Source organism: Galleria mellonella, unplaced genomic scaffold (assembly GCF_026898425.1).
Source record: "Galleria mellonella isolate WM207_F2 unplaced genomic scaffold, CSIRO_AGI_GalMel_v1 utg7718, whole genome shotgun sequence".
Lineage (NCBI taxonomy): Eukaryota > Metazoa > Arthropoda > Insecta > Lepidoptera > Pyralidae > Galleria > Galleria mellonella.
In genome coordinates, this window is record NW_026442149.1 from 20166 (window position 1) to 40988 (window position 20823).

Consider the following 20823-nt stretch of genomic DNA (forward strand, 5'->3'; position numbering starts at 1 on the left):
GCCGGCTCTACGTCATAGACAGTGTGACGACTACATATCCGTATCTCTGCATTAAGAGATTTGTTATTAATATTAGATGTAATGCAATGAGTAATTTCCAATCGTTATTCATGTCATAGTTAAGCACTATTCAAATGAAAGTTTATAAAGGGACCGAGTGTCGAGTCGTGCACTCGAAGTACCACATCTATGTTACAAATTTTCTTAAACTAATATTAAAATTATTCACTTATTGAATATTATGTTTTACCATAATAACACAATGTACTTAATTTAATAATGTTAATCTTGGACATGATTTTATCTTAGTCGTTGCATACAATAGTAAATTAATATCAGCTTTGATTATAATACACATTAATATATATATATATATATATATATATATATATATATATATATATATATATATATATATATATATATACACGGCGAGTAATTAGGTAATTACGTTAGACACGTCTTTTTTATTACTTACAATGGGAAATTAAATTTTTATCATATATAGTTAGATATATTTTACACACATTCACCTCGCACTCAAATCAAAGTAAATACTCTTCAAATATTTCGCCATGTAGAAAATTTTATCTGCATATATTCTACATAATAATCACTTTTTCGTCCCTTCACCATCACCAGCACAACACAGCACAGCACACTGTTATTATAAGCGTTTGTATAAATGTATAGTCACTGTGTAATTCAAACGGAGTAAAACAAAATCTCAAACAAATTTGTTTTCCTATAACAAACCGAACACGAATATAAAAATACGTCATACATAAATTCCACGCTGTTCAAAACTATTTATAATAGGAATCACTGATCACTAACTGAGCGAGTGGAGGAGCACAATCCAAAGAAAAGCCGAGAGACGAAAGTGACGCATGTTAAGCGCTCCGCTGGAGAGCGCGCTAGCGTGGCACTCGGCCTCGTCGGCGTCGAGCACCAGCAGCGGCTGAGCGGCGCCGGCGACGGCAGCGGTGGCGGCGGCCCCAGCGGCGGCGGGCGCGCGGCACGTGCTGCGGCGGGCGGCGTCGCGCGCGCTCCGCGACCCGCCGCCCACCTCCACGGTCCAGCGGCGCAGCCACGCGCCCACCCACGACACCGAGCAACCGCACCGCAGCGGGTTACCAGATACCACTAAACCACCTATTGCAAAAACATAAAACTAATTATATTTATAGTCGCATTTTCATCCTTTCACGGCCGGTGTACAGATGTGGCGAGGCCGTGTGAGGACTATAACCAGTTGAGTAATCCCAAACAAAAAAGCATATGTAGAGCCAATAAAAATAAATGTAAATGAACCAAGACAGTTATATAATTATAAATTATACTGTTTAGTCATATTATTTAACAACAATTTTTTTTTTATTATTTAAATACCTATCACATTTTCGAAATAACGGACTACTACATAGGATTTTCTACAAGTGTTTGTTATTGTTTTTTCAGAGTAGCCAACGCGCATGTGCTACTCCTCGCGCTGCAAGTATCCATAGGCATATTGTAAGAGTTTATCATCAAATGAGCCATTTTGCAATGCTTATTTGCCACTATTGTAACATTAAATCAAATATTATTACAAAAATGTATCGATTCATGTGTTCATATTTGCTCACCTGGTAGCAGTCTTGTGGCGAGACGATTCCATCCGGTGAGGTTCGGATATAGCGTTGCAGGACTGAATGTGGTGAGCCGGTTATTGCTCACGTCCAGTGCGAGATGAGGCACGCGTGCTAGAGGCCGCACGAGTCCCACTGGCAACGCGTTGATGCTGGAATCGGTCAGTCGTACTGCGAGTGCTCGCTGCTGTCCGAGCGAGATGAACGCGTCCTCAGACACTCGTTTCAGCGCCGCACCTTTTACTTCAATCGCTCGCAATTTCATTGCCCGCATATTGTGAAGTTGTTTGTCCAAAACTTTGTCCCGCACGTGCACTGAAAGTGACTCAATTGCGAGCGTGGAGGCTACTATTTCGGCTAGAGTTACGTCTCCTCGCTCCGCATTCGTAGGCGACTCAAGAACCACTGTACGTAAAGATGTCAAAGACAAAAATGCTCTAGGCTCGATAGTCTCGAGGTGCCTTAAGTGATCCATACGTAGATGTAATAGACGATCGAGGCCGTCGAATGAACCTCTTGCTATACGAACTATCGGGTTGTGGGATACGTCGAGAAATATTAGTTGTCTAAGTATCGTCCACATGGCCGGCTGCAGCGAGGTGAGCCTATTGCGAGCTAGATTGAGTACACGCAGGTTGCCGAGCTGGCGAACTTCGCTTTCGCGAAAAGAAGATATATGATTATCACTCAGATTCAGTTCTGTCAGATTAGCGAGGGGCAGATGAGGAATAGACTTTAACCCAATACCGGCGAGACCGAGCCGACGCAATCGTGGTAAATTATGAAACAATTCTTTGAAATTGGTTTTAATAGCATTAAATGAGAGATCTAAAACCATCAGACGTGAAAGTCCGGCGAATGTATTATCTGAGAGTACAGTGAGGGCGTTATTCGCCAGATTCAATTCGTGAAGGAAAGAGATAGCATGAAACATAGCGGCATCGAGATATTCTAATTGATTGTGCGCCAACTCTAATCGCCGCAAAGTAAAGCCCACATGCGTGAGAGCGCTACTAGGAAATATGCTTATTTGATTTTGGCTAAGATCTAGGTGTTCCAGCACTGTATTCTTAAATGAATCTCTCGGTAATGATCGCAGTTCATTGGCATTCAGTCGCAAGTGCCGCAATCGTCGCATATTTTGAAACTGCTCCGGCGAGAGCTGCGTCAACCTGTCACGCGACAAGTCTAGCACTTGTATTGTATGCATTTCTAAAAGTGCTCTTTTAGAAGTGAAGCTTCTTTTTTTCAATGCAGTTATTTTGTTATTATTCAAGCTCAATATGTCCAATTTTGGTAAAGAACCAAAACTGAAGCTATCTATATTAGTCAACAGATTATATGAAAGTATTAGTTGCCTTATACTCGAGCCGAGACAATTACAAAAATGTTCAGATATACTTTCTATTAAGTTATGCGATAAATCTAAAACATTAATGAGCACCATGCGTTCGCTACTTAGGTACGATATTCTATTATAACTAACGTTTACTGAAAAATTAATATCCTCTTTGGACACATTGTCAAAATATTCAGTGGAAAATTCAGTTAATTGATTCTGTTGTAAATCCAACACTTCTAATTTGGGCAAATTGTAAAATGTTCTCTCGGCGACGTACTCTACGACGTTTCCGGCTAAACTTAAATAAACTAAGTTTGGTAAATTTGCAAAACTACGCTCGCTAATGTTGTGCATGCGATTGTAAGACAAATCAACGCTCTCCAACTCTATTAGATCAGCAAGAAATTCCGTGTTTATTTTACTTACATAATTATACGATAACCTTAGCTCTTTCAACCTGAACGAAGTATTCGTTTTGATTGCTTCTGTTGGAAATTCTATAATTTTATTAAAATCCAAATCCAGGTATTCCAAGGAAGAAAACAATTCAATTTCTTTAGATGACAAAAAGTGAATATTATTGTTATTCAAACTGAGCCAATTCAGTTTGTCTATCGGCGTAGCAATTGGAAATTCGCCACTGAATAGCGTAGACGACAGCTCCAACACTTCAAGCATGGTAAGATTTACAAAAACATCTGCTTCCACGCTGTAAAGGTCATTGAAACTGAGCACCAGCTCGCGAAGTGGCAACGTGGATGGAAAGGAACCGGCTGCCAGGTGCGACAACCTGTTGCCTTTTAAGCTAAGTGTCACCAATGCATCCGACCATGGACCGAACATATCGCCCGACACCACGGATATTTGGTTGTAGCCAAGGTCTAGATATGCCAATGTAGCATCCGCTAAATCATTCAAAGCCATAGGAAAAGACGTCAGGTAGTTGCTCGTTAATGATAGTGAGTGGAGATTGGGCGGCAAAGCAATCATGTCCTCTAAACGATTGTATGCTAATGACAAATACCGCATGCGAGCCATTTCCCTTAAGCTTTCTGGAAGCGATGTCAACTCGTTATGATCTAAGTCTAGTCTCTCTAGATTGTGCTTCAACGATTCTATACTCATATCTGACACGTATTTTAGTTTATTGTAAGATACAGATAATTTTTCCAGGCGACCGCTGTCAAGTACGAATGAGGGTATGACTGTGAACTCGTTCAAATCTAATATGAGTTGTTTTATTTGAATTCTATTTTGAAAATCTAGTTGAAACGTGTCATCAAGTTCATTGTGGCTCAAATCGAGTGAATCTATTTTCGAGTAGTCAATGCGGCAAGTTCGGTTGAAGGCGGATCTCAATACATTATTACGAAGATGTAAATGCTGCAGACGCGGCAAAAGTTCGAGAGAGGCACAGGGCACATGGGAGAGTAAGTTGTCAGATAAGCGTAGCAGCGCAAGTGTGGGCGGTAAAGCGGTGGCAGCGAGCGAGCGCAGCCGATTCCCATCTAGGTCCAGCTGAGCCAGCCTTCGGAGCTGCGACAGAGCCCCTTCTCGCAGCACCACCAAGTGGTTGTTACTAAGGGACAAGCTACTTAAAGATTCCGACAGAAATCCCCAGTCCATCGTTGGATCTATGTCGCTTATGTAGTTGCTGAAATATTAAATCAATATTAATTTAAAATCTTTACACATAATCGTTCGTTTCTATTTGATAATCGAGACATACTTTTGTAAATTGAGCCAATTCAACACCCTCAATTCCTGGAGAGCTTCAATGGGTATTTCTGTAAATTCATTGTATCCTAAATCTAAAGATGCAAGAGTGGAAGTCATCGACCTGCAAGTGAAAGTTATTTATTATTCTTGGGTGCAATTCTTATGCCGTCCCGTCACAACGTGTTCTACTCGTATACGAGTGCAGTAGATACGCACGAGAAGGCGCCAGTGTCGACGTGGTGGAGGCGCGAGGCGACGAGCACGAGGGTGCGCAGGCGGCGCGAGTCCAGCGCCGTCTCGCCGAGCGCGCCCAGGTGCGCCCGGGACACCGACACGTGCCACGTGTCCGCTTCTGCAAGCGATTCGATCACGCATTATGACATTATGTAAATTACAAAGACCATTATACAAATGGAACATCATAATTATAGGCCAATTAAACGAAAGGCAGAAATGGACAAAATACTGTAACGTTGACAATTGGCATAGTTGTTTATTGAGTTAAAATGTCTTTGTAAAAAAAATCACCTCTGAACGAAGGACAAAGGGCCTCAGGAGATTAAAAGTTTTGGCAAGTTATTTTAAAACTATGCATGGAATAGAAAAAAAAAACATTGAAAGGGGAAATTGTAGCTGAAATAATTCTGCGCATTTTGATATATTTTTCAACATCCTGGCTAAAAAACTGACCAAATGTTATAAATGTGAAAATATCTATGCTTTTGTCGGAGCCCTATGTTTTTCCTATTACATTTTGACCTGGCCTTTAAAACGTTTATTTATACTTTATTTTTTTACGTTTATGTGTAACGTTATTTGTAAACGTAACTTTTTATTTGAATACCTCGTCTGGACCAACATTAAAAAATTAAAGTCTCTTCTTTCTTTTAATACATTTAATATTTTTCTAATTGATTTTATATAAGCATATTTGCCAATAAATCGCGTAATTCCTATATTTCTATAAATTATATTGTTAAAAAAATTTCTTCACAGCACACAAAAGTTTCACACAGCTGCAGCAGTGTGAAACTGTTACTTTATGTTCCGGTGAGTCTTTTAGTGAAACGTTCTCTTTCTAATGAATTCTCAAGTAGTATAAGACTTAAGACTGTTTTTTTTTTTTTATTTTATATTGAAATTTATATAAGAGCTGTAACTAATGTCAGCCAGATGTGCCGTACGTGTGTTTATACACAACTGCACACATGCACACATCTCACTACCTGTCGCTGTCACAGAAATTTCGGCTCAATAAACTAAGTGCTTAGACTAAACTGAGCGGAAATGTCTGTCACGCAATGCAATACGTAATGAGTATTCCAAATGTACCAGTGTGAGGGAACCTGTGGAATGGCACGTGGTCGCAGGCCAGGTGGTCGGCGCGGCAGAGGCAGAGCGCGTTGGCGGCGCAGGGCCGCGCGGGCGCCGCCGCCGGCACCGGCAGCCCGGCGGCCAGCAGCAGCGCCGCCGCCACGTTCAGCACTCGGCCCGCGCACCACGACCACCGCATCGCACCCACGGCGCCCGCGACGCACTACACGCAATCGGCTAAACGTTTAGTGTGCAACTCAAAATCACAATAAAATGTATATAGTCATAACAAGTACATTTTACTACGCAAACAAGAACGGCGACTTCAACTGTGATAAAAGAAACCAATGAACGAAAGAGTAGACGTTTCGAAGACGTATTATACTTGTAACTATTTGAGTTTAAAAATTGTTTTTGTATCATAAATACGAATAGCGGTATTTGCTTCCCTAATATAAACCTTTAATCTTCTTGACGGCGTCTTATCCACATATGAATGGTAACCCTATGCATACTATTGGTTTATGCTGCCAAGTAAAGGATGACATGCGAAGGTGACATCGGATCAGTTAGTCCATCGTGATGAATTCATTAGGAATTAATCGTGATAATTTATAGACTGCGAGAAGATCGACCTGACAGGGTTTATTTCTAAGCCTGTTAATCCCCAATACCAAGAACCCTTGCCCCCTTAACCCTCGTATTAGGTATTGACTCTCGATCGTTAGGTTTTTTTCAAAATGTCTTATATTCTCATTATTAGCATTATTAAGTTTAATTATTGGATTATCATTACTTAATATTGTTACGTACATCGTAGCAAACGATTAACATAAGGTGCGGCGTGCCACCATACATGTGTAGACTGTAGCACCTCCCGTACTGTGCTACGGTCGTAGCGTCGTAATGACTATCGTAGCACATCGATAATTTACTTTATCTTTTCTTATTGATTCTATTGCCCCGACTCATGATTGTATTAGATACTATTTCTTACTACTCACCTACGAATTTATACACATACTTGTGTAGCGTCGGGATTTGTAACCTAGGCCTTCCACAAATCTACAAATTACATGTAATTACAAGTTTATATCATCATAAAAAATAAATATTAGACGACTTGCATGGGTAACTGACGCCATTAGAACAATGTTGCCACAAGTAATTTGTATTTTTATCCAAATGTCAAAATATTTTTCTCTAAATTGATACGATTTACTTCATTTTTATCCAATCGTTTACTTGTGTCGAAATTCACTATATTTTACTGCATTTACATACCGCTATATGGTTTACAAAAAATAACTGTAAATAAAAATCGGTAAAAAAACTTTTAAGTTAAACGGTTTTATTTTATGTGCACTGAAAAGTACAAAATAAATAAATAGTTACTTACCTATCAACCTACGTAGGTGATCTCGGTCATTAATATCTCTGATGGTAGTGGTTGTCATAACATGAACCATGTCAGCGGCCGAAAGGCAGTTCATGAGAGAACACTAACACCAGGGTTTGCTTGGTAGGTAAACTAAGCAGCCCGCACTATAACAAGTAGGTATTTTGACCTTCTAGTTCAGAAATATTTTAGTACTAGGCAGAATAGCTTTTAGGCATATTAGACTAAAATAAAAACGTGGGGCCCATTAACTATTTCTGTATTACTTTCTACTATACTAAGTGTGGATTGCATCGACTTATTATAATCGTCATCATCATCATCCTAGCGGTTTATCCCGGTCGCATCCGAAACCTCGTAGCTCCGGAGCCAAGGGTCCGCTGAATCGACTTACTATAATCGTAACTGGAGGTTTTGACCATCAATAACCAGCCGTTACGGCTACACCAGCGAACGCCGAGCTCATGATCTACCAAAGTATAAGATATGCTCTGCTATAGGTATGATTTCAGAGGGGCCCCACGTTTTTATTTTAGTCTAATATGCCTAAAAGCTATTCTGCCTAGTACTAAAATATTTCTGAACTAGAAGGTCAAAATACCTACTTGTTATAGTGCGGGCTGCTTAGTTTACCTACCAAGCAAACCCTGGTGTTAGTGTTCTCTCATGAACTGCCTTTCGGCCGCTGACATGGTTCATGTTATGACAACCACTACCATCAGAGATATTAATGACCGAGATCACCTACGTAGGTTGATAGGTAAGTAACTATTTATTTATTTTGTACTTTTCAGTGCACATAAAATAAAACCGTTTAACTTAAAAGTTTTTTTACCGATTTTTATTTGATACCCATATTGTGGTGGTTGTGGAAAAATATGTACCTAGTCCGCCATATTGGAACGGCGTCCATCTTGAATTTTAAATTTTGACATAATCATCGTGTTTTACTAGTGTAGCCCTTTCATTTGATACCCATATTGCGGGGGTTAAGGAAAAATATGTAATCCGCCATTTTGTATCGGCGGCCATCTTAGATTTATAATGTTATTGATTTTATTATATTGTATTGTCATCTAAATTAAATGTGTGTACCAAATTTCAGATCAATCTGACAACGGGAAGGTGCTTAAATTCCAATTTCTAATTTTGACCCAAATAAATAAATACCGTACAGGTCGAGCTAAATAAAACCGTTTAAAAATGTTTTTACCGAAAATTGCGAAAAAATCACCTGATCTGGCCGAAGCGCTATACCTACGTAATCGTTCGAGACTATATCGGTCTCCGGTCATGACATCGTATTGTTGCCATTACAACGTAGATAGCTCCCTTTCTGAATTTTTTATACCACTTAGGTGAACAAGTATACGGCCCACCTGATGGTAGGCAGTTATCATAGCCTATGAACGCCTGCAATACTAGAGGCAAATCTCGTGCATTGCTGACCCTGAAGAAAACTTTTTACTCCTTTTATTAAGAATCCCTGCTGAAACCTTCTGGAAAACTTCAACAGGGAGCTCATTCCATAACCGGAGCGTTCGCGGTAGGAATGTCTCGGAGTCTCCATCTAGGCTCTAAAGTATAGCGGTGAACTCCCTGTCTATGTCGAGCTGTACAGTGGTAGAAAATGGTCGTGGGCATCATATTAAATAATTCCTCTTAACACAATCCGTTGTACAAGCGGTAGAACACGCAGAGTGAGGCAAAATCTCTCCTAAGACTTAAGGTTTCGATACCACTTATAAACCTGCGATCATCGACAATTCTCATAGCTCGTTGTTGCTGAGTCGAATGGTTTAAGCTGGTATCTAGGTGGTCTCGCCCGTTGCTGTCAGCTGCACTCCATATGGGGCCGGATTTGTGATTTATAAAGTATTAATAAGCATTAAAAATTTGATCTTCTATTACATTGTACAGCAGCACTATTCTACACGCTGCCGTTTCATATATATCCATTTCGTTTTACAATTGCCATCTCATTACTCAGATAAAATATTTTAGACTAGCAACAGTACTGCGAGATGTCTGGCGCTAATTGTTTAATTCGTCCAAGACGTAAATATAATATATTGTACTTTCGCCTCATAAATGTTTGTGTCTTAATAGTGCGAATCCCTCGCATGTAATTGTGCTCACATCACTGTTTCCCGAGTGGGAATAATAAGCGGCCGCCCGGGGGCGCCGTCGCCGCCGCGACCGTCAGAGGCGCAGAGCCGCCGCTAGCCCGTTACCGTACAGTACCCATTATTTTTCTGTATAATTCTCGAATCTTTGCTGAGGGTCGGTGTTGCGAGAAGTGGATTTAGTGTAAGGGTCGGCAGTTAGGCAGGACTCGACGCCCATACATAATACGCACATTATGTTGGCGCAGTGTGCGTGCCCCTCGCGAGCTCGCTGTGCACGCGAGCCTGCCTGCGGCTGTGTGTGCAGGTAACAAGCGCGCGTGATGAATTATTCATAATATCGGAGAAACGCGCCAACTATCGCCTGCCTTCACATGTGTTCCTCCTCCACTATACAGCACCAATATATCCCTGATTGTAATGCTACTAGCGAGCTTTATTGTACTACTTACGACCATAATTTTAGCTGAATTCGTAATTTATTATAGCAATTAGAAGTTTTATTCTGTTTCTGATTAATCCATATTGCTCTTCTATGAAATGTACATATCCAGTCGAAAGTTCTTATTGAAGTAGTTGAAGTTCTTATGCGAACTTGTACCGACATGCTATTCGACACCGATAATTATTTGTATTCAGCGATTTGCAATTCGCTCCGATATGAAGTTTTAGATAAACATGTCAGATCATTAATTTACAGTCTATTAGCGGAGGCGGTTAGTTAGTTACGTAGGGTTGTCATTACTCGTTCTCATTTTAGATGTTTTACAAATAAAGTATTCTGACATACTTCCTCATACATACCCTGATATAGATCCCAATTGACAGGGGGGAAGGGATTATTAATAATAGAAACTAGTGATCTCATTTTTAGTAATACATCTATCTAATAGAGCTACCCCCACGTGGACACCTCAGAAAATCATTCCTGGAGCGTCACTCTCTCTAATAAAGACGAAGCATAATTTTATCCTACTTGTGCGATGATTACTTACTCTTTTTCTTCATGGAACCATTTTTTATTTTTCAATACAATACAATATATTTTTGTTATATTATACGATTATTTAATTTGCACTCTCCTCGAATTCGCGACTTCGCATTACAGTAATCCGAAACCGTCTGCGCTCACTGGCAGGCTCATCATGTAAGCTTCGGTGCGGATATAAGTGAAACACACGTATTCTTCACTAGTGACAGTTCTTTAATGTTCTAATAATACATAAATTCTCAATGATGCCCCTGTACTTAGGTATAGTACAGCCCGAATTCATTCAGGAGAGCAGTAGGCTCATCCCGTGTCACGTGGGCGAATTGTGTGCATTTTCCGTATGTGATGGTGACAGGAATACAAATTATAATGACACCACTGATTTGCATCAGTGGAGTGTCGCGACAGTCTATCGAGGAAACGACGCACAGTACGTGTACCTACACCGCGCCGGTGCAACAGGGAGGAACCTTGACACTCCGCACCAAAAGGGTATTATAGTCCTTGCACTATACCAAACGATATATGTATTAGTTATGAAAATGCTCGAAGTGAACTTTCAACGATAAACTATTCATACAGTTTGGCGGGCTGATATCAATATTTAATGTAGATTGATAAAATAAACCAATAAAATAATTTGAGATTGTTTCACAATAAAAAAATAACTTCAATTGTGCCAAAACAAGGTATTTTGTTTTAAATACTAAACTAATTTCAATAAAATTTCTATGAAACTAATCTGTAAGTATATCCATTCAGATAAAAAAATCCAAGTCGATCTACGATCGATGCAGTTCTGAGGTAACAAACAAAACATAACCGAAGTGAGGACCTTTATTATTTTGAAGTCGGTAAATTATGAAAGTAGTATTTAGTATATCCTCGTGTGGGACCCGTGGTCACGTGGGACACGGCGGTATTATTCACTTGGTAAGCATGCGCGCTAAATGTTACGTACATCACGACAGATACAGTGGGGGGAGGGATTGTTAGTAATGGGATCTAATAGCCTCATTGCTAGCAATACACTCTATCAGGTCGACCTCCACGCGGTTCCCCCTGAAAACTACCGTGGTTAATTCTTGTGGAATATGCCACGATAGGCTTACTGACCTGCTTCATCATCAGCAATCATTAATCCCTGGTGCCCCGTCAGTGTATACCAATAGCGCAGACGGGGTTACCATTACATTATTATCCATAATAACAAAAACAGGGGACTATGCATCTGACATGAATTTGGGGGGAAAAGGATTGTTAGTAATGGGGTCTAACTGACCCATTGCTACCAATACACCCTATCAGGTCGACCTCCACGCGATTCCCTCTGGAAACTAACATAATTAATTCTAATGGAATTCGGCAATTCGAGAATTCGGCAAATACAATCAGCTAAATGACCTGCTTTCATCGTTACCTATCATCCCTCACTGATGCTCCGCCAGCGTATACCGGTAGCACGGGCGGGATTACCATTTTATTATCATCTATTAAAAAAAGACAAGAATTTTGGTCGTCATTAGGGTTTTTAGTCGTGAGCATGAATATTTTATATTAAATCATAGTATATTACCGTCTACACTTGCTACTTCATCTCTGTGACCGGAATAAAAAGTAAACTACGCCTAATGCTATAAGAATTTGAAGGTATGTTAAACACAACAATTAGTCGAGCCACGCTAAGGCGCTAAGAACTAACAAACAAACAAATAAAAAAAAACACCTCATTTATAAAATCAGTAATATATTAATCTAAAATTTTAGTGTTCCCCTTACAATATAATATGGGCCATTTGGAAAAAAACGTGCCTACAAACGCACAATCCCACCTTTCTCGTTGCAAGTTGCAATCCTTTCGTGTTGCAAGTGTTCATGAGCCACGGAACTGTTTCTGTCAGCTGCCTCCCTAACAATAAAATCTGCTCTTTACCACGATTGAGTTGTCAATGACGCCACAGTTAAAAGTTATCGACCCTCGTATGTTTGTTTTATTTTGCAATAGGTATGAGAGGTAGAGTTTATTATTAAAATGGACATTTACACCTGCCTACCTATACATAACTATATATCACACACAGCATCATATAACAATTTTCTATTGATATCTAATCATAATCCTTTAAAAGACAGAAATAAAAAATATTTTATTTTCTCTAAATAGTATTAGATATTTATACGTCGAACATTTAATAGAGAAAACTTATAGCTGCCTACAGTTTAGTCCAGAATATGGTAAAAAGTTCAACAGTTAATTATTTCAAACTTCGAGCAGAAATAGTACGAAAATGCCTATAGATTAAAAAGAATCACCGATATCAGTGTACAATCGGCGAAAATATCATATAGCAAAATAGAGCCCAAACCTTTTTTCCTTTTAAAGTTGATTAAAAAATAATGACGTCATAATAAATTCATCGAAGTTAGGTAATTTATGAAACTTAACGACTTTTGTGGTTACATACAACCGCACTTCTTTTTGAAGTCGCTTCAAATAAAAGGGTATAATTTCGCAAAATTAAAAATTTGACAGATTTATGTTACACGAAATCTTAGAATTGTTATTCGATTTAGATGTTCATCAATTGCCGTGCGAGTGCCGCATTAATTTCACCACTACTGTAGAGGGACAGGTAAGTATGTCTTTGCGGAACGACAGCATAAAATATATTTTTTAATTATTTATTTAATGAGTACAGTTGCATATATTAAGCAAATCTTTGTTTTATTTCTACATGATGATAATTATGGAACAAAATTAAGTTTATAAACTTTATTATTTATTACAGAAACCTAGCTAATGGTAATCATTATGAGTAAAAAAAATCATATTTAAATGTAATTTAGTTAGTTATATTTTTATTTATTTAAATTTACTTGCACAAAATATTTATAACTCTTATCTATGTAACTTACAAATGCAATAAATATATATATACCATACTAGATTATCAGTCTCCTTTTATAACTTGACACTTGTTTTTTGTACTAAATAATTACTTAGTTTAGTTACGCTTATATTTTTCTACTCACTTATGCTTACTTTTTAAATAAGTAATGCGACGTCAATATTTACTTACAAATACGAACGAGGGGCTAGTTAATCCGAACTGATTAATAAATTGAGAAGTGCACTCGGCCACTGTATGCGTTTACTCATGTTCAAGTTTGGCGGAGCGGTTCGGAGATGCGGCTGAGTCGCGACGAGAGCGCGTGGCGCGACACCTGCGTCCCGACTCGTGGCTCGCCGGCCGGAGACGGACTGCCGGCTCTGCCGCCGCGCCGGCCGCCGCCGCCAGCCGCCGCCGCCGCCGCCGCCACGAGGAGATGGTGCACTAGGCACCGCAAACATCCAGCAATAGCGACCCAACATGCATATAATCAGGGCCGTGCCTGGGTATATGGCCGCCTGCGTGCCAGTCTGTATGGCCGCCCCCAGGATAACATTAAAAAAAACTACTTTAATTTTTAATGTTTATTATTATACACAGGGCATCAAACTTCGTATCTTAATGAAAACAAACCGATTGTATTTTTGCCCAGTAAACAACTTGTAACGATTTGGCTGCCTCTTAATTTCGGCCGCCTGCGTGCGGTGCACGCAATGAACGCCCGTCAGGCACGGCCCTGCATATAATCACAAAATTTTACCAATTAGACAGATGGGAAGTTAGACTTAGGAATCTGATAAGGATGCAATTGCATTTATTACATGCCTAATTACATATGTACGTTTTAATTTTTACTAACAATCTCATGTCTATTCTCGTTTCTACTAAAACTGTAATAGTTAACTACATGTCTCAGTCTAACTACCCCATCTATACCACAAATGACAAACGTGAGCGTATCACATTATTTTTTATCGACTAAACTTTAAATTAAACCTACACTTCCTACAGAAAGCAGTAACCAGCTGATGCAGTGGTGCGGCGGTCGCGTCGCCTATTTCTATGGACATCACATCACGAAGTAACGTTATGCCCATGTGGACTTTTTTATTGGATTGTGGTATGGCAACCCCGCCTGCGCTATCGGTATACGCTGGCAGGGCACTAGTGAGGAATACTACGTGAGAATGGAAGGATAGGTCGGTTAGTCCATTCTCATGAATATACTGGAATTCACCACGATGGTTACCAGGGGGGACTCCGTGGACGTCGACCTGACAGAGTATATTGCTAGCAAAGGGTTTGCTAATCCCCATTACTAACAATCCCTTCTTCCCCCTGATACTCCTTGTTTAGATCCCTTCACATACAAACGCCAGTATGTTGGTCCGTATTGTTCTAGGTGCATAGGCATATTTAGAGGATGCATAGCGGTATCTGCTGGTGCCCACCCCAGGATGCAAGTGAAGCTTTACGACTTGTCTGAGAGTACATATGCGCCTATTTTTACCTCCCCCTCCTCTCTTAAATACGCTTCGGGCGTTTTCTGTTTTCTACGTAACTATTTAAATAATATATATAAGCATGTCTTTCAGTCATCTAGTAGGTACCTATAATACAGGCTACACTTAGTTTGCAACTAAATGGATTGCGCTGCGTGATAATGTGCAGGAATATTTATTATGCAGTGTACGGCGCCTCTCCACGAGATGAGGTGACGACCTCGAGTGTGTTGCAGGAGTCGATCTAAGCAGGTAATTATCGCTCTCTGTGGCGAAATATAGAGGTCTCGGTATATCATACTACAGTATTGAGTTATTTAGTCTCTGATATTACTAACTATAAACACAGATAATACAGTACTAGTACCATAAATGTGTGTAGAAAAAAAGAAAATTATGTATATATATTTCAATAAAATATTATGAACAGTGGTTGACAGCGCCAGTGAATATTGTAAATAAAAACATGAGCAGCCGACGCGGCGGCGGCGGCCCAGGCCGAGCTACGTACGAGTATGTAATATAATCAACAAACCACCTCGGCGTTATTTCGCCGTATTCTTTATGGAAATTTTATATTCAATTTCGCAAGTGGCGGTAACTGTTAAATTGTGGCGGCGGCGTAACGACGTAGCGTGTCGTCGGCAGCTTGTGACTAGTTGGAAACATCATTTCCCGCATCTTGATTGTGCGAAATTATTACCGTTATTTTTATTAGAAGGTGCTTCTAATAAACATTTTTATGTTTATTTAGTTTCCTATACAAAAAATTATTTACCGAACCTAGAAGTACATCATAAAATATTTTACCGAAGGAATGTTTAAAACTTCATAATTTTTTTAAAATTAAATTAGATTTTTTTTTTACAATAAAGGGGGCAAACGAGCATGCGGCTCACCTGATGGTAAGTGACTACCGCCGCCCATGATCACCCACAGCACCAGCGGCATTGCATGTGTGCTGTCAGCCTTTTAAAAAGGAATATACTCTTTTCTTGGAGGTTATGTTGTCGTATCAGTTTGGAAATACTGCTGCTGGAAGTTGATTCCAAAGAATGGTTGTGAGTGGAAGAAAGTGCCTTGAAAAACGCACGGTGGAAGACCGCCACTCGTCAAGATGATTGGGATGAAGCTTAATTTTATATATGTCCGGGACACAACCGTAAGATTTACGGTCGAGCCAATCATTGAACTAGGCTCTTTATTTAACAAATTTACAAAACAGACAGCACATGCGTTCCGAGGAGTGAAACTTGAACAATACGCTTTGTCTAACAAACTTACCTTATTGCAGAATGCCAATGACTTTGTGAAAAACCAAAGTTCTTGCCTAGAGGGAGCCGTCTGCTGCTTGGCAGATAAATGATAATTGTGTTGACTTCTTGATAACTGCATTATACTCATCGAACTATATAACATTGTTGAAAGTACTTTTCATTTGTTCTGCTATCTTGATTATAATGTTTTTTATTTATACAAGCGACTGGTTATAGTAACACTAATAATGCGTGATGTACGACACCCATGTAGAAATAAACCGACCAACTTATTCGCATATGCATGCCAGCTACTTCCAAAATCTCAGTAATTTCTGTGAAAGTGCTTCAAATTATTTTTCTATACAAAAACTATAAAACAGAAGGAACCCCATTCATCCAAAATCTTTAGATTCTATTATATCGTAGTGATTACTAGCTCTGTGGATTTTACATTTAATTGCATTTTTGATTTGATTGCAAAGAATCTCATATTTAAAAGTCAAAATTGTTCCGAGAAAAATCAACACTAGATTGATATTTAAATTTAAGTCAGATTGTTTAAATCTGTCTAAACTTAAGCTCAAAGCCCGCCTCTGTCAACTGTTACGCTAAACAGAACTGACTCACGCGGGCAAAGCCGTGGAATATAGCTAGTAATATTATGTAGTTTAAAAGACAGTAAATAAAACGAAAAATGGGTTTTAACTTTTTTTATTTACACTTAATACATCACTTTACTTCCTTAACTTGGAGACCTGCAACAACACATTGAAATATTGTATTAAAATTATAAGATGACCACACGAAGCGTTTCAAATGGAATTATTAAGATTTACTGGCGTGACTCCTAATCAAATGTAATTTATTGACTAACAATATTCTGCGCTGTTCATGGTAACAATTTTGGAATGTTACTACTACTGGAATGTATCCTACGTGTTAAGCGGGGTCTTCCTATACTAACTTTTTAACTGCTACTTTGTATGCATCTATTTCAAGATAAAAATTATACCAGTTTTTTAATTAGTTCTTCAGGAACACAACTGTAAAAAAGAACCAATTTACTGCAGTAGTTTTTGCATGATGCCAAAACAAGCATACATACAGATAGATAAACAAAATATCTAAAAATTATTCACTTATCTTATTAAAATCCCTCAATTTTTTTTTTCTTAAATATATCCCATGAACAGATATCCTTCAGTTAAGAGTTTTATTATATTAGTAAGATATTGTTTTTATTTTTAAATCTTTCCCAGCAACACATAGTTCAAAATTCCCATGGTACCTGGCGGTAAACTCTGCTTGAGCTTCTCTGCCTTCTCTTTGTCTGTGATGACCAGCGTGTACAGGAACCGGGAGCAGCGCACTTTGAACTTCACATTCTCTGAATTCTTCTTTATTTTCACAGCTGAAATATACATTTACATTTGATTTGGCTTGTAAATTACAATAACTTAAAACACTATTCATTGTTGGTATGGAATATTTAGTGGCAAAAAATTAAAGCTGCTAATAATGTTATTATAAGAAATGTTACACTAGCAACAAAGGTAATTCCAACAAAAAGGCCTATTTAACTAAATTAGTATCATAAAGGGAAAAGATGAGATTATGTTTGTTTATTTAATTTATGGTTATTGAGTTTGTTTATAGTAGATTAACTAAAAAAGACAATTAATTTTGGTAATTTTTCCTCCTAATTATACAAAGAACTTTTTTAGGTTGCATTCATAAAAAATAAATGTATAAGGTAAGGCAGGCCAGTGATGACATTGTAAAATAACTCACATTTAGCATCTGGTCTCCGCGCCTTCAGTAAAAAGTCTTTGATATCCTTGATTTCACGTGGCTGTAAAGAAAATAATAAGAATTTTATAAGCAACGCTTTTGAAGTATTAATATTGCATGTTGGTGGTACTGTTTATGTCTACAGGCTACAGTTACTGCTTTCCATCGGATGGACTGTTTGCCATTCAACTAAATAAAAAATTTTAAGATATTAATTTACATGTAGAAATTAAAATATGATCACAAAAGATAATATTAGATATGGAAACACATCAGTTTCATTCAATATTTACTGAAAAAGGTGAACCAGCAAATGGACCACCTGATGAAAATGAGTAGTGGTCGTCTATAGACTTGAACTTGTTTAGGTCTATTCCATGACCATGGAAATGACAAAGTATAATAATTTTGAATGCATTGCTACTAGTCAAGACTAAGATGTGCCGGCGACTCATAGCAGTGAGAACAGCCTACTCCTCAGAACGAAACATAAGCAATGTATATTATTGCTTCAAAGCAAAAATGAAACTCTACCATTACTAACTATTTATCTAAGTGTTGCATTTTTGTATACAGAATAAAAACAAAATAAATAAGAACACTTACCATGGTGAACAATTCGTCAGACACACTGAAATAATAAAAAACAGAATGAAAAATAATATTTTCACGGAGTAGAAATATAAATTAAAAAGGAATTTTAAACCTTGATGCTTATAAATAATATATCAAATTTTGGATTATTTGCGATTTTATTAAAATTACAAAACAAAGTATTTACCCACCTGTCAAACTGTTCAAGGAAAAAGAAAAAAAAAGTATATTTCTCTAGTTTTGTGTACTGACAGTGACATGTGGCCGATACTTGACATTGACATATAATTGACTTTATTATTAACTTTAATCGCCCCATATATCATTTCCTCTGTATGAAAGTCTCCCCAAAAATATTTGTCGCCCTGTTAACGTTAAATATCTATTAACCTTGGTCTTTTCTCCTTTAATGTATGTTCTAAAAAAATCTGTCTCAAAATAATATAAAACTATAATATGTTCCTTTAACATTTAACTATCATACACCATTCTTCCTGAAAAATACCTGGCATAAATACTCAACGAGCACTTAAAAGGAAATCTTATCGCAACACAAAATTGTAGTGTCTCTTCCAACTTGACATTGGCAAAATCATCAGAGCCCCGATGGATCCATATCATTAAAAAAAACTTTAATCGAGTCGTAAACGATTAGAAAATAAAATTTTACTATGAATCCTATAATAATTTTAATTATTTGAATAATAGTAATAGTTAAATTTGTTCTAGTACCGAGCCTAAGAACAAGAAATTACAATAAAGAAATGATAAAATCAAACTGTAAATCATATGGTTGCCTCCTTTCTTCTTATGCAAATGTAATTAGTAAAAAGAGGACGAAAGATATTCCATCAGTTACTATTTTTCTCAATTTATAGTAGGTTAGTGTATAGAAAATGTTTAATATGTCAATTATTTGACAGTAACAAATTTTACATTACTAGATTATATATTCGACACAGTTTATGTAGAAAGTATGCAATGCAAGCAGATTGTATCTGAATTTGGTAGGGTTACAAGGCCGTATAACATTTTCCGGACACTAATATAATTCCTTGTTCTTGTAACAAACTCAGTTATAAATGTTATAGTGTTCGACATATTCATAGATAATTAAATCGGAATCAAATTATTTAGATATTAATGTTTGTTTACACTAAAACTTCATAGTATTAATTAGGGTGTATTTATTTTGGAAACATAATAAAAATCTTATTATCTTACCACGGACACTTCGTAAAAAAACATCAAGATTCGTGATTGCCACGACTACAGAAATTAGTATCGTCTGTACATATGACAATGTGTGCGTGTGTAGTTTTTTAATGTATGATAATGGATGGTAACCCCGCCTGCACTAACGGTATACGCTGGCGGGCACCAGTGAAGGGTGATAGGTTACAATAAAGACAGGTCATTTGGCCCATTGTGACGAATTTAACAAGAATTAATTACGATGGTTTCTAGAGCGAACGGCGTGAAAATCGACCTGATAGGGTACTTTGCAAGCAATGGGGCTGTATGAGTCCGTTCCTAACAATCTCTTTTCTCTAGATCGCCCTGAAATAGGTACGTTTGCTTATACAAGTTCGACACTTATAGATTTTTTGACATTTCCATATGAGTAACGTTTTTCAATAATTTAGACAGATGGTATCGTTAAAAAAAAAATGGCAGATGTGAAACTTTTATACGGTGAATATTTTATGTATTAGGTACCGCATATTACTTAAATTTATCCATGTCGTCGTAATTCTTTTGTGTAATTGTATGCACCGTCGTTACTTTTACTAGTAGGAGGTCAATCTATCCCACGTTTGTCTGTATAAGGTATTTATTTATTTTTTCCTCTCAATATAGACAGAATTTAATAATCAGAATTCTGATTCGAAGTCAAATATCGATAAATTAATATTTCGAACATTATTACGTCAATCACTAAGTTCAGTACAAATTTTGTATTTAAATATGAAACATCATCCTGACACTTTGATTTCTAACTCCTTAATTTCTCATAATAGCATCAAACTATAATTATCACTAATATCAAAATCATTATCGTTCCTTTACAATATCGCGTTTCGTTTGTTAATGGCATAATGGGCAATATCAGCTCTTTATTAATATAAAAAAAAAATGGAAATATTTTAAAATTAGATATGTATACGTGAAAAGGTCGGTCACAAATCAAATAAATAAGTATCATACTTTATTAAGCTATCTTTTGTTTATATATTTTTAGGGTTTCGGTTGACTTTAGCTAA

At 37.6% G+C, this 20823-nt stretch overlaps 2 protein-coding genes across 3 annotated transcripts; both read right to left on the bottom strand.

The window, feature by feature from the left end:
• Positions 1 to 392: 392 nt before the first annotated feature.
• On the bottom strand, positions 393 to 13797 carry LOC113517927 (chaoptin-like). Of its 2 annotated transcripts, XM_031909511.2 has the most exons (6): positions 13603 to 13797; positions 6025 to 6229; positions 4909 to 5044; positions 4703 to 4813; positions 1629 to 4627; positions 393 to 1155 (listed from the first exon to the last, which is right to left on the bottom strand). In XM_031909511.2, exons 2-6 carry the CDS (start codon positions 6203 to 6205, stop codon positions 833 to 835), a joined length of 3750 nt encoding a protein of 1249 aa, XP_031765371.2. In that variant the 5' UTR covers positions 6206 to 6229; positions 13603 to 13797; the 3' UTR covers positions 393 to 832. The 2 variants fall into 2 exon arrangements, with proteins under 2 accessions (XP_031765371.2, XP_052757161.1); XM_052901201.1 differs by lacking the exon at positions 13603 to 13797 and having other exon boundaries at positions 6039 to 6159.
• Positions 13798 to 16869: 3072 nt separating this feature from the next.
• LOC113519218 (60S ribosomal protein L38) lies at positions 16870 to 18893 on the bottom strand. Its single transcript, XM_052901202.1, has 5 exons — positions 18751 to 18893; positions 18572 to 18596; positions 17966 to 18026; positions 17463 to 17585; positions 16870 to 16929 (listed from the first exon to the last, which is right to left on the bottom strand). Exons 1-5 carry the CDS (start codon positions 18876 to 18878, stop codon positions 16904 to 16906), a joined length of 363 nt encoding a protein of 120 aa, XP_052757162.1. The 5' UTR covers positions 18879 to 18893; the 3' UTR covers positions 16870 to 16903.
• Positions 18894 to 20823: the final 1930 nt, after the last annotated feature.

What these genes read in the sequence shown, in the direction of transcription:
- LOC113517927 (XM_031909511.2), bottom strand. Translation starts at nt 6,205, where the DNA reads ATGCGGTGGTCGTGGTGCGCGGGCCGAGTGCTGAACGTGGCGGCGGCG. An exon ending in CCACAGGTTCCCTCACACTG is followed by an intron (nt 5,045 to 6,024) that starts GTACATTTGGAA and finishes AATCGCTTGCAG; the next exon opens with AAGCGGACACGTGGCACGTG. An exon ending in GTCGACACTGGCGCCTTCTC is followed by an intron (nt 4,814 to 4,908) that starts GTGCGTATCTAC and finishes TTTCACTTGCAG; the next exon opens with GTCGATGACTTCCACTCTTG.
- LOC113519218 (XM_052901202.1), bottom strand. Translation starts at nt 18,878, where the DNA reads ATGGGGCGATTAAAGTTAATAATAAAGTCAATTATATGTCAATGTCAA. An exon ending in TTCCTTGAACAGTTTGACAG is followed by an intron (nt 18,597 to 18,750) that starts GTGGGTAAATAC and finishes TTATTATTTCAG; the next exon opens with TGTGTCTGACGAATTGTTCA. An exon ending in CTGACGAATTGTTCACCATG is followed by an intron (nt 18,027 to 18,571) that starts GTAAGTGTTCTT and finishes TTTTCTTTACAG; the next exon opens with CCACGTGAAATCAAGGATAT.